The sequence below is a fragment of the Pithys albifrons genome, chromosome 2 (genome assembly GCF_047495875.1).
Source record: "Pithys albifrons albifrons isolate INPA30051 chromosome 2, PitAlb_v1, whole genome shotgun sequence".
Lineage (NCBI taxonomy): Eukaryota > Metazoa > Chordata > Aves > Passeriformes > Thamnophilidae > Pithys > Pithys albifrons.
Window position 1 is genome coordinate 99,822,447 of NC_092459.1, and position 13,353 is coordinate 99,835,799.

General features: G+C 41.9%; 1 protein-coding gene across 2 annotated transcripts in view; it reads right to left on the bottom strand.

Annotated features, from left to right (window-relative positions):
- Positions 1-13,038, bottom strand: part of ENAH (ENAH actin regulator) — a 128,979-nt gene extending 115,941 nt beyond the window's left edge. For both annotated transcript variants that reach the window (XM_071579566.1, XM_071579558.1), the window contains exon 1: positions 12,987-13,038. In XM_071579566.1, the coding sequence (XP_071435667.1) occupies positions 12,987-13,000 (14 nt within the window). In that variant the 5' untranslated portion in view covers positions 13,001-13,038. The remainder of the gene's footprint in view (positions 1-12,986) is intronic.
- Between the last annotated feature and the right edge of the window lie 315 nt (positions 13,039-13,353).

Here is a 13,353-nt window from a genome sequence, read left to right on the forward strand (position 1 = left end):
ACAGTTTTCCACTGACCCTAATTATAGTTCTGTTGCTAAAGCTGTGTAATTTGATTTCCAACAGCACACCAAAAAGGCAGGAGCTCAGCAGTTCCTGGAGCAACTCCACACAGTTTCCTGGACAAATGCATTTTCCTTCTAGTCAGGACTAAGGTGAATAATTAATTAAGAAATTAGATGGCCAAATATGTCTCCAGTTGGACTACGGAACAAGAACAGTTATTTAGGGCTGGCATGGCTGTATCTTTGCACTCCAAATGTTTAAATTTGGCGATAGCTTTTTACTCTAATGGCAGGTGGTAGATCCAGTGGAAGCCACAATGTTCTTGCACTTTCGTTCCAAGTATAATTTTCATATCTTCAGAGATAACAAAAGGCCTAAGCACCACTATATAGTGGCACTTGATCTGCATGCATATGACAATAAAAATATTTGTTAGAAAAGGAATATGTCATTTTAGTCACCATGTGAATTCTTGTGTGGTTCTTAAAGTATTTTGCCCTTCCCTTATTTCCATTCCTGTGTGGTTTTGTTTATTTTGCCATTAAAGCCCCTAATTTCTTTTTTGCCTAATTTGCTGTTGACATACAATTGTCATACACCATGAGCTGATGCCTCTCACCACTGACAGATGAGCATTGCTGTGGTAGAATCAAGAGCTCCCACCCTCAGCTGCCCAGTCCTTGCAATGGAGTTTCCACTCGACAGCTGACCACACAACACGAACTCTGTGCTTCCTCCTCTGTGCAGAAATCAGTGCAAACCCACTTAAAAATCCAGTCAAAAATCCAGCTGAGGTGAATGTGAGCAGACATCTAGGTTTGCCATGAAGGAGCTGAGGTGTTGTTGGATGTCAATAACTTCCAGCAAAGCAGTAGAATGGGAAGCCAAGGCAGTGACTTCTGCAGCTGCTGCAGCAAAATTCACCAGAGCTCCTCTCTCAACATATAGTAAAAGCTCTTGGCATTAGTGGAAATCAGACTTCCTCTGACTAAAGTGAAAAGTAGCAAGGGACTTGATTTTAGATTGTTACTGATTATGTTTTGCTTTCAAAGGCAGCAAGATTAAAATTTGGATTCTAATTATCTGCCTTTTTTTTTAAGAAGCAGTGCCTAACTAATTCCCATCAGTGCTTTCCCTAAGATCAGAAGCAAAGCTGTCTCTAAAATACAGTTTTTCAATTCCAAGCCAGTCATATAAGAACAGTGAGTAAGATGAATCAGTTCTAGGATGCTCTCATTCTGTGTTTAATAATAAAATAAAACCAAAAAATACTAATGAAATCCCAAATCCTGTAGGGTGCTGAATATTGCAGACTGTTGTCTGAGCTTGCACTCTGACCCCAGCTTACATTTGTCTGCTAAAGCACAGTAAGCACACATATTATAGAAGCAAATAAAATACACAATTAAACCAGTACATTCAGGCAGATAAAACCAATGGAGGGTTTAGCTCTTCTCAAAAATAACATGCTCAGTAGAAGACAATCTCTTGAAGTGTGTGGTATTTGTTAACATAATACATTTCCATGCTTAGATTTTCAAAACTGCAAAATACAGACATTTATAGGTACGTGTTTCAAATTTAAAATAATCCTTTTTATTGGAGGAGATGATACCTTTTTCTGACACACTGAAGGGGAATAATGTTCATTGTTTACGCATTTGCTTAAGCAGTGGAATTTTACATGGCTAAACTTCACTTCATGAGATGTGTATCAGTTTAAATTAGCTCAAAATCCAACTCAGTGTTCATTTTTAGATCACAGTCTTCAAAGCAACTGATTTATCAGGATGCCTAAATCCAGATGCACTACAAATAAGCCAGGAAAGACAAATAAGCCTCTTGGCATAAAACAAATGAGCCGGGCGAAAAGGAATGTGAAAAAAGCAACAGCTAAGGGAAAATAAGTAAAAAACCTGCCACTGGGAAGAATGTATAGTTTTAAATCCCAAATGCTACCTCACTTGGATTTCCTCATGTCCCACCTTCCCTCCAGGCCCTCTTTTTTTATTTTTGTTTTTTGTTGGTTTTTTTTTTACCATTGCCTTCTGGACCACCTTCCCCGCTGGCATCCATCAGCTCTTCACTTCTGCATGTGCATTCCTTTTGAAACCGCTTCTCTTTGAATTTTTAGTGCCTGAATGAGAACCGTTTGGAAGGACCAAAAGGCTTTGTACATGCTCTGGGCAATGGTAGCTACCTGAGTATGCTTTTAGTTCACAGAAATTACAAAAATATCACCACAAGAATTGGACCTTAAGATGAGAGGTAACAGACCCGTTATCATTAGGTATCTTTATCTGCTGATAGTGGAGTTGTGAAGATTTTGTGCAAGAGGAAAATTTGTAAAAGAGAAAAAGTGAAGGAAAATTGAAATGTTTGTCTGATACCAACCCTGTCAAGAAACAGCAGCCAAGTGGTAGAATAACTACCCTTTAAGAAATTTGGGATTAAAGGTAAAATACTTCTGGGCTGAGACCAGTTTTCCTTACCTGGGGAGCAGCCCCACAGAGAGAAATCCTTCTTCCTGCACAAGCTTAATGGTGGCTAATTAACCTGGTGCTGTGTTAAAGATATAACATATTTATCAGGTCTGACTCAGTTCTTATTCATCGCTATTTAAGAACACAACAGAGAGTATGTGTCTTATTTCCATCCTTGTTCATGTAGCCTGGCTTGGGAAGAGAGATAAATGAACTCAGAGAAGTTAGATCTCTTAGATCATGCAGAGGCTACAGTTTTACCAGGTAGCCCTGACTTCATGTAAGACAGACAGTGCCACATATATTACCATTATGCTCTGTTCTTCATTTTGCTCCTTTTGTTTCCTATCAGACTCCCTAGGGGCCTTAGTTTGTATTCATTCACTCTCTAAAACGTCTTCCCAGATGCTCAAATCCCACTTCTGTTATTTCAGTTTCTTTTAAATTTGTCTGGATCCCTTGTGCAGAGTCAGGACTTTACTGTTCCTTAGCTCAGCATTCTCCTGGCTGGAGTCCAGCTCAGGTAATTATATCCAGGGCTCTCTCAAACTTCTCTCTCTAGCTGCATTTGGAGAAGTTACTGTTCCCTTTCTTTCCCAAACTGCTTTCTAACACTGCAGATACAGGGAACTGATGAGATGTGTGTTTGGGAGAGGCTGTGCATTATGCATTAGGGGTGAACCAACACCTTCTGCAGGGGGACTGAAAGTACTGACACAGCTTCCTTTCTTTTTCATACAAATGCTATTTTAAGTGGACAGTTGTCACATCAAGTAGAAGCTGAAGGACAAAAAATTGGTCCAGAATAAACTGTTGTTGCTATTTCAATGTGGAGACTTGGCCCTCTAATTTACTATTCTGAATCTAGCCTGGATTTGCTCAATAGCTGTTCAGTGGCTTTTGTCACTTGAGCCGGTTGTCACAAGATGCTCACAAAAATAGATTTCTTACTTATTGGGAGAAATATCAATACAGAGGCTAAAGACATAACAACCACTGCCAGAGGTAATGCTGCTATATCAAACATGAGACACATTACAAAGCAGAAGAAATAGAAAACTTAATTTTGCAATGCCCATGTTCAATCTGCTTGTTAACCAGCATTTCTCTCTTTGTGATATTTGTCCAATGCTAGGCCAAAGACAGTTCAGAGTATCCTTTCCAATGGAAAAGGATTCAAAGAGAATTGTGGAGTCTAAAACACATATGAGAGAAAAATATTGTCTTTCTTAGCTAAGAAGTATGAACCATAAATTTAGGCAAATTACAGGAAGAAAAAGAAATACATAGTGAAAAAAAAACCCCAAGACTAAAAAGAGTCATTGATCTGCTTACTGGGTACTGCTTATTTCCTGCAGATTATGGCCATGAGAACTGGTTGCAAGTACTTATGCAAACTCATGTAACTGCTCACTGCAGTACAGTTCTTCCAAGGCAAAGAAATGGATCTTCACACATCAAACAAGGAAACCATAATCAATTCTTCCTCCCTTACCTTGGAGGAATTTGAGCTGTTGCTATCAACAGAAGTTAACTGTTCCCTTGTCTGGGCAGAATTGCTGCACTCAGAATAATCTTGGGAAGAAAAATGATTCATGAGAGGTCTATCTAAGCTCAGAAGAAGCTTAAGAAATGCTTTCCTAATCTAAATTGGAAGATTTTACTTTCACCATGGGCCATGTCTCAGTGAAGGATTGTCGGAAAGCAGCCTCATCTACTTGGTCCTGCTTGGAATAGAGATTGGACCAAATTACCTCGGGAAGACCATTTGAGCCTAAATTATTGAATATTTGTTCTCCAGCCTCCACAATGATAGCCTATATCAGAGAGCAGGCTGCACCCTTCGTGCTGGCTCTGCACCCACAGGGGAATCCTTCACACCAGGGAAATTCCTACTTAGGAAATACAATAAAATCAAAGAAACATCTATCTGATGCAAAAGTAATATATACTATATTCAATATTTTTTGGTTTTCCTTTCCCCTCAAATCTTCCAAGTTATAAAAGCTGCCAGGCCCAACTCAGCTTTCGTGTTAAAAAGAAACCCATTTATACCCAGTGAGGCCATGACTGAACTTGGATTACTTGATGAATTAGGTTTTCCACAGCGATGGCGACCATCACAGATGATGTTGTCCAGCCAGCTGAGATGGCTTCTGCACTTGTCCCAGAAGCATACAAAGGGGAAGAAAAGGACTAAGCGTTTGTGGAAGTGTACATCTGGAAGTTTAAGTTAACCTTATCCTTCTGCAGAGTTAAGTTAGCACAGCCTTTGTAGAGTTTTGATGACAGGACCTGGCTAGTGCAAGAATAGCTGGCACCAGGTTGAGGTTCTTCCCCCTCTGCTAAACAGGCCTTTCATGCAAAGAGCAATTGACCCCACTGTACTCGGTAACATTTTTATCCTCCCTCCCCTGCAGTTCAGTGGTGTGTGAGCAGTAATAAATCCGTGTTTAAAGGGCTGTTGACTGCTTTAGAACTTCAGCAGCAAAGGAAATAAAGTAAGCACATAAGCATGTAGCCCTTGCACTCTTAAACATGGCATCTACTGCTGGGGATAACTAAAAGCATGGTTGACTAAGGAACTAAATAAAACTGTAATGCACTACTGTATGATTTATATCACATGTTTTTTTCTGTAATTTTTCCAAGTAGAAACCAGGAACGCACAAGACAAACAATAGGAACAAACTCATTTTAGGATTCTTTCTGCAGTCAAAGCACTGGGGACAAGGAAGAGTCAAAGTATACAGACATGCTTGAGTGTTGGAATTTTTATGAAGAAGAAATATTCACTCTATAATGTTATCCATGTAGAATGGATGCTGGTGGCTTACATTATACCAGCTGAGTCTGATGATGATGCTATGACACGAATAGCTAATGAGAAATATAACTTGTATCCTTTCATGAACGTATATTTTCAAGAGGTGATATTAGAATAAGGCCAATTGTACAGCTTCATACACTTCAGCATCCGTTTCTTTTTTCTGTCTGAAAACTTCAAACATCAAACAGGTTTTGGGATCAGCCAGCAGGCAAGTAAAAAATTGCTTCATGCTATCAAACTCAGGATTAATCATTATGAGTAAAGATATCTAATGTAAGAATAGCAACAGTCTAACCTGCAGAGCCCAAATATTTGAAGTACTTTACAAATATTGCCAAATGAATTTGCATTGAACAGTGATACGCATTTTAACAAAGAGAAGCAAAGGTACTGCTTCACTTTATAGAATTTATGGATCAAATTTTTGAGAGCGCTGCCAGTCATTCTCTGCAGGATCTTTAAACATGCAGCAAGCTCACCATGGTATAATTCTTACCTTACTTTAGTCATTTAGTAAAAGAGCCTCAGACTGCAAATATACATTTCTGGAAATGTTGTAACAATCTCCTCCTCTCAAAATTCATTAGGACAACTACGTATTTGCTTTTAAAGATGTTGTCAGAGAAACAAAATGAATGCTTGAACTGCTACTTTACTAGGAAGTCCTTTTTGGCTGCATGATTGCAAATGTTTGTAGATGAGTGAAAATGTTTTGAATCAAACTTAAAATAGAATGTGGAAATAACCATTAGCAAGCCAGAGATGCCAATGAAGATCATAGAGGATAGAGAGAGGGATATTAAGACAGTGCTGCGATTCAGCTGGGAAAGATCAAAGAGAGCCAGATAACAGCCAGGGGACATCAGAGTACCATGAAAGTTGCTGAGGATGTAGGAAGTCTGTGTAGTGCTGTGGGACATAAGGGAAGTTGAATAAGATATGTATGTCAAGAAACATCCCAGGGTGATATGGAAAACCAGAGGACACATCATCATGACAGAGCTGTCTGAGAAAGCCTCGCAGTGCTATGAGATGCAAGCCTCAGGACAGTGATGATGAAAACCAGGCAAGGGGACACAAAAAAGACAATCAGCTAACAAGAGAGAATGTTACTGAATGCAATCACATCAAGAAGGGCTACAACTGCTGGGTATAACCATGAGGATGTTTGAAATAACAAAGTCAGAGCGTCCATATTTTATGAGGAATAACACATGTTGCTGGAAATCAGGGACCAATAAAGGTAAATGAAGAAACAATTAGAAATATGGCAAGTAAAAACACATCATATCACAAAATGGAAAAAAAAGTAATTGCTAGAGAGCATAAGGGAGAATTTGAAAAATGTTTTCAGCAAAAAGCTCCCAAGGCTTAGGAACCTTCTTGGAGCAGCTGCTGAGCCTGGAGAAGGCTATAGCATGTTAGGGAATGAGAGAGCAACCGTAAGATGCCAGAAACAGTGAAGCAGATTGTGAGCTGAATGACAAATGTGTAAGCTGCTGGTTGCTATAAAGGGCCACAGTGTCAGGAAAAGTTGGAGCCTGCTGTACTGCTTCTGGAAGCATCCAGGAAGAATGCAGGTTGAAAGAACACTGTATAGGTTGAATAGCATCAAGAAACGTTGGAGAAGGCCATGAATACCTTTAAGCCTGTTCAGCAGAAGGATCCAGACTAAGGCAGGGAATTATTGGAGTGGTTAGCTATGCGGCCACATAGAAACTAAGTCGAGGCTGTGATCTCCCAAGGGCCCAAGATACCAGAAAAAAGCTCGAGAAAGAATGCAGATTGCCAGGGGGACTGAAGAATCCTGCATATAAACTAGAGACAACTGAAAAGCTGTGAGATTTGTCAGGAAGCAGAGTAAGGTCACAGACTGCAACAACTCAGATGTCTAGTTTCACCATTTGACTAATAGAAGAAAGATGTGACCCAAGATAATCCTGACTGCTTCCCCTTTGGGGTACAGAACAGAATCCCTTTCAGAACTGTCTTAAGCAATGAATGCTCCTGCTGAACAACCAAAGCCATGTATGGAAAATAGCTATCTATCCTATGTCATTGTATGTTTAAACATGGACCTTGGAAACCACACAAGATTAGGAGAGGAAAATAATCTCTTTGGGACAAGGAAAACTTTGAAAGGGCTAAGGTGTGGTTAGTGCAGGGTGCAGGGAACCCTTCTACCCTTCTCAGCACAGATACAAGCAGGTAAATATCACTGGTCTTTCATCACAAGTTTATAAAGACTGATAGAGAAAAACAGTATGAAATATATGTTTTATTCATGCTACATCTAACTCCAGCACACCAGTCCTAAATAGAGTAACATGGCCAATGTATTTTAATTCACAGTGCCAACTGGCTCTGGAGCCATGCCTTGCTGGAGCCTGGGCAGAGCAAGGGCCTCAACCCCCATCTGACAACCTGCTTTTGCAGAGGAGACGCTCTGTTTGAAACCTGCTCCTTGCTGCACATCTTGCCCAGGGAATGGAGGTCGGCACCAGCACTTCAGCAGCACGTCTCCTCCCTCCCTCTCAGCACAGCTCAGCCCCAGGAGAGCCATTCTGCAGCCCGCATTTGGATGGGGGGGGCAAGGGGGAAGAAGACAAAGAGTTATTTTTCGCGAGATCTGCTGCAGAACGCTGAAAACAGCCAGGTTTCCATCCTCTCTCCTTTGTTTGCCTTAGATCTCCCGGTTTCTATATCAGGCTCTGGTTCAGCTTCCATTAGCGCTTCCTCATCAACATCATTAACAATGGTTTCCTCACTGAGGGTATCACTAGGATTATACTTACTGCCAGAATCCTCTGGCACAAAATCACTGTCTGAGTCAGAGCAGAGAAATAATTAACCCTCATGATACTTCTCTGGAGAATGAACAGAATACCTAATAAGATTTATGGGGCATCAAACTGATCCTGCTCCTAAGGGTAAAAGCGTCCACTCTCTGAAGTTAACATTGCCACCAAGGAGTGAGTGAAGATGTTCCTGTGCCAATGCAGGAGGCACCTTCACCTCACCTGTAAGCAAGCTGCATCACCTTAATTGTGTTAGTTACATTGCATGTCTAAACAGCAAACCCCTTGTTTACCGCTCTGGCCCTGGATTAGCTCATGGTTTCATTACCCAAAAAAAACCTTTCAGTGTCAACAGATTCTCACTCTGTGAAACTGGTCAGGCTGCAGTCAAGTAGGGCAAGACTTATCTTCCTTGAAATTACCAGCATTTGGTTTGAAAACAGCCTTCAAATACTACTGATCATATTCTTGATCTATAAGACTAGATTTATCATTTAGCTTACAACTCCAGGACTGAAATGGAACTGCTGGAAAAATTTCCCCACATATAGAGAAGAGAGTTGCCCCACAGAAAAGAAACAAGCATCAAAATCTATACAAATTTGCATGCTTTTGCTGTTTTTAACTCTAGAGAAAAGAATTTTCCTTCTCTCCAAAAAGTAATCAGTCACTTCAGTGGCAGACATTTGTAAGCAAAACTAATTAAGTTTCTGGGTCCAGAAGGATCCCCCTCCCAAAAGCTGGTAATATGTCTCAGTGGGGTAGGAGAAGGATAGTACAGTCCTGGCTGACAGGGAAGGATCTCTGAAGAAGTACATATGATATAGATTTCTGTCTGCAAAAAAACAGTAGTCTGCTAAGATCTGGAAGCCTCAAAATCCTTTCACTTCTGCTGGGAATTTAGTTCAAAGCAGCTGCATGTAAATGTTGCATAGCAAATGCTATGCTGGCAAACCCTTCTCCTTATTCTTGTTTTTAAATCAACAAGAGTAACTATATAGAAGAGGAGCTAGCTTTAGGGCAGCCAGATTTACCCTGTTTTAAAATAAAAGTGAAAACAACCCTAAGGAAAATAAAAAGAGAGAGAGATTTGAAATATGTATGAGCAGTCTCAATGCCCTGCCTCATCCCTTTGTACTGCATAAAGGGGGACGCAGATTGGCTGAATCCTTTATACATAGAGATCTGGTACAGAGATTCATCAGAAAACATGCAGCTACCATTCCCAGTTCCTCTCCCTCCCCACCAGGAGTGGGTAAGAGGCAGGGAGACAAAGCAGAAGGGTCAGTAGCAGGTTGGCAATTGCCTGAAGGCCACTCATCTTTCTCCAGGCCCTAAAACTGTGAGAGCACTGAGTATTTCCCACTTTGTTCACATCCATTGCATGTGTGTTTCTGGTATCTGTGGGACCTGTAAACTTCTGCCTCATCTAAAAGAAAAGGGAACTTAGTCATTAATTCCTGAAGGAGGAAGATCACTTCAACCTTTGACTTACTTAATGTTAAGAAGAATGAGATCTGTAAAAGTTGCTAATGGAGAGAGAAAATATACCTCCACATGAATGCAATGGTTAGGGCATGTTTCAAATCTTTTTAGTAGTTATCCCTTCAACATAAAGTCACACACATGGAGTGTCATTTATAGAGATAGTCTCCCTAACCCCACTCCTAAACACCACCTAGAACTCCTTTCATATCTTTAATCTGCTCAAAAACTTCTGAAAACACTAAACTAAGAGATTTGAGGTTAAAATTCCTCTGCAGACCCAAATCAACCAAAGGGCCAGCTAAACAGTTACACCCTCTGTAACAGCAGCACCATGGTGGCAGTAAGGACAGATCCCAGCTCTGGCATATGCTTTATGTAGGCCTGCAAGCCCAATAGCTACACAAGCTCTGTATCAGACCTCCTTTATAGGAAGCTGCCATACTGCAGACAACAAAGACACATGTGTGCTTGCAGTTGCTTCAGGAATTGGCAACACAAATGTCAAGAATCCATGTTGACACTAATTTGACCATAATTTGGACCTCTATCCACACCAATGCTTGATCACGGACAAAGACTCATACAGTAAATCTTCAAGAGCTTGCAGAGGACTTCAGTCTGCTGTTCTTGGCCACAGCTTGGTACCAAGTTCTTCTTCTTGGTACCCTGCTTGGTACCAAGTTCTTCTTCTGTGGTAACCATGGGAAGGGGTATATGGGAAAACAGCTGCATCACAGCAGCTTCCCAGGTCCTGCCTGCTGGCCGGGCTGCCCAACACTCCTGTGTGTGTGCAGTGTGGGGTGGCAGCTGGATGGCCTCCTCTGCCTGCAGCCCAAGGATGGGAGAAGCTGCTAATTCTGATCCACTACTCCTGCACAACTCGTCCTGCTTCTTGTGGAAATTACTACCTCTTCAGATCTGCCTACAGAGTAGGCTCCTGTGGACATCCTCTAACCTACTTTGGTCAACCTGAGCCAGGCTTAGCTTAACTGGATTAAGCAGGAGGTTTTTGCTAACTCAGTTTGATTGAAGTGGGTTAAGGGGCACTCACAAGCAACTCTGCAAACCCCTCATGAGAGGGCATTAATTCCTGGGAAAAGGCAATGACAAGTGGTTGGACTACCAGCCTCTTTACTAGCACAGCTAAATAAAATGTCCACTGAAATAAGGCCTCCCGACTTCAGAGACAGCCATGAATTTACTTTGCAAACAGTGAAAGTTACTGTGTCCCACCAGCTGCAGGTTGTTGCTCTTGCAACAGCACAGGAGGGAAGGGTAAATGCATTACTCCAGCAAGAAGTTGGCAGCGTTCACCTGCCAGGAAAAGTCCAAACTTTAGCATTTCAGCAGGCTAGGAACTGCTCATGTCTGCCCTTCTGCAGGCTGAACTGAGGAGGAGGCTGAGATGTGTAGTTTAGAATCAGAAGTCAACTTAGTTACAAAGTCCGAAAGCCCTTCCACCCCTGCTGCAGTTACACTGCTCCAGAGGGCCTGGGAAGGTATTGCTACAAGCATTTAATCTTGCTTGCCTGTTCTGGTTATTTGTAGTCTTCAATGACATCAGCCACAGCAGCATGAACAGCACAGGCAAACCAGCCTTAAGTCATGACTATCAAATAAAAATCTCTTCTATTTAAAGATTAATGTAAGAAATCAATGTGCTTCCAGCATGTGCCAGAAGATGATCTAACCCCATCTTAAGCAGCCTGAGAAACTTCATGTAATGGTGATACAAAATCTATGAGCGGTTAATGCTGAGTGTCTGTCTGCTTCCAGAGCGCTTCAAACGCCGGTTCATGAGCTGGCTACCAGATGTGCTCCTCTCTCCCCTGAAGGCCATCACGAGGACTGCTATTTCATTCTCAAACCTCAACAGACAGTGTTGTGACAGTACAGAGTCTGCTCTCTAACATATGTCTCTTGCATGGCAGCACATTCATTTGAATACCTTATTATGCTGCAGGGACTAAACTGACCACTTACCAGGAAGGGATGAATCTTTCCAGCTATCAAAACTGAGCAGCTTAACAAGAACACTGTCAGAACAGCATTCAAAAATGAAAGGGCAGTTTCTGCTAAGGATAGAACACAGCCACATGCAGGGATGGCTCTCTTGCTACAGTAATGGCTATTGACATCCACATACATAAACTCGCTGACATAAAGCAAGATCAGATTAGACCATATTAAATGACATTTTCTTTTCTGATGGTTAAAGCAAACCAGGAAACAATGCTGCCTTGGGCAAGGTCATTACTAAAATGTATGGCAAGTGTGGATCACAGCGTGCATGAGGCTGCAAGCTCCCCAGTGGCCCTGACCAAGGACATGTTTGTAGTGTGCTTCCTTTCTCAGGAGAAAGGGCACTGGGGAAAAGGAATGAGGATTCTAACAGGCATGCAGGTCTCACCCTGCCTTGAAGCTATGACTTGGCCATGACAGGCACCAGGACAGAGTCCTGAAATCCTGCTGGCCACATACAGCCTTAACTGTCATAAACTGTCTTTTAACAAAAGATGACACCAATATTTAATTATCCTGTTAGGACAGGATGAACCTGAATTACTCAGTAAGTGCAAAAGAAATAGAAAATTAACATTGATGTAATTAACTGTGTATGGCTCAACCTGGCAAACCCATTAGCCAAGCTGTGTAAAACATAAAACCCATAGATGGGAGCCGCATGATTTGTGCTCCTTCAGGAGCTGTGGAGTGAAACCTGTGGCTCAGTTTGGCATGTTATAACCCATCCACGAACACAAACTACTTCTGACTGCAGACTTGGTTCTCATGGGCACTGAGATACAGAAGCCAGTGAGATGTCAAAGAACTTGGATCTTAGTGTATTCAAGATTTTTCTGCATCCCTATGCACATAAATGCCCTTTCAAATGAAAAAATAACCCCATGTGATTGAAATCTGCATCAGTACAAATCCCAGGCTGGTTCAGACCATACACACACAAGAATGGAATGTATAATCACAATGCCTGGGATTCTCCTTGACTTTACTGAGGGCTGGGCTGAAGCTATTTTGAAAGAAGGAACTATACCTCCTTTAAGCACTAAGCATTCCTGGCAGTAATAATTGCCTTGTAACTAACTCCTCATTAGCACTCCTTCAGACCCGAATAACTGCGCTGACTTTATGTTGCTCCTGGTCCAAGAACAGGATTAACATCTCAGCACCGAAGTCTGCTCTTAATTATACTGTTAAAGACACACAAAAAAACCCCAATGCAATAAATTGAATGACTCTGGCTTAACAGAAGCATGACTGAGATCAGAGTTTGTCCTATTGTCAAATCCATAATTTAGCAGGATAAAGCACAGTGTTCTACACAAACCTTCTTTTAGCTGGGAAGGTCAGCTTGTTTTACTCACCAGTCGTGTGTCATGGTGATAGATAATGGCGTGGCCAGCAGGACCAGGGCAGTGATCCTTCCCCTGTACTCAGCGCTGGTGAGGCCACACGCTGAGTGTTGTGTTCAGTTCTGGGTCCCTCCGTTCAGGAAAGATATTGAGGGGCTGGAGTAGGTCGAAAGAGCAACAAGGCTGGTGAAGGGACTGGAGCACAAGTCCTATGGGGAGAGGCTGAGGGAGCTGGGGCTGTTTAGCCTGGAGAAGAGGAGGCTCAGGGGGGACCTCATCACTGTCTAGAACTACCTGAAGGGGGTGGGGATTGGTCTCTTCTCCCAGGCACTCAGCAATAGGACAAGGGGGCATGGGCTCAAGCTCTGCCAGGGGAAAT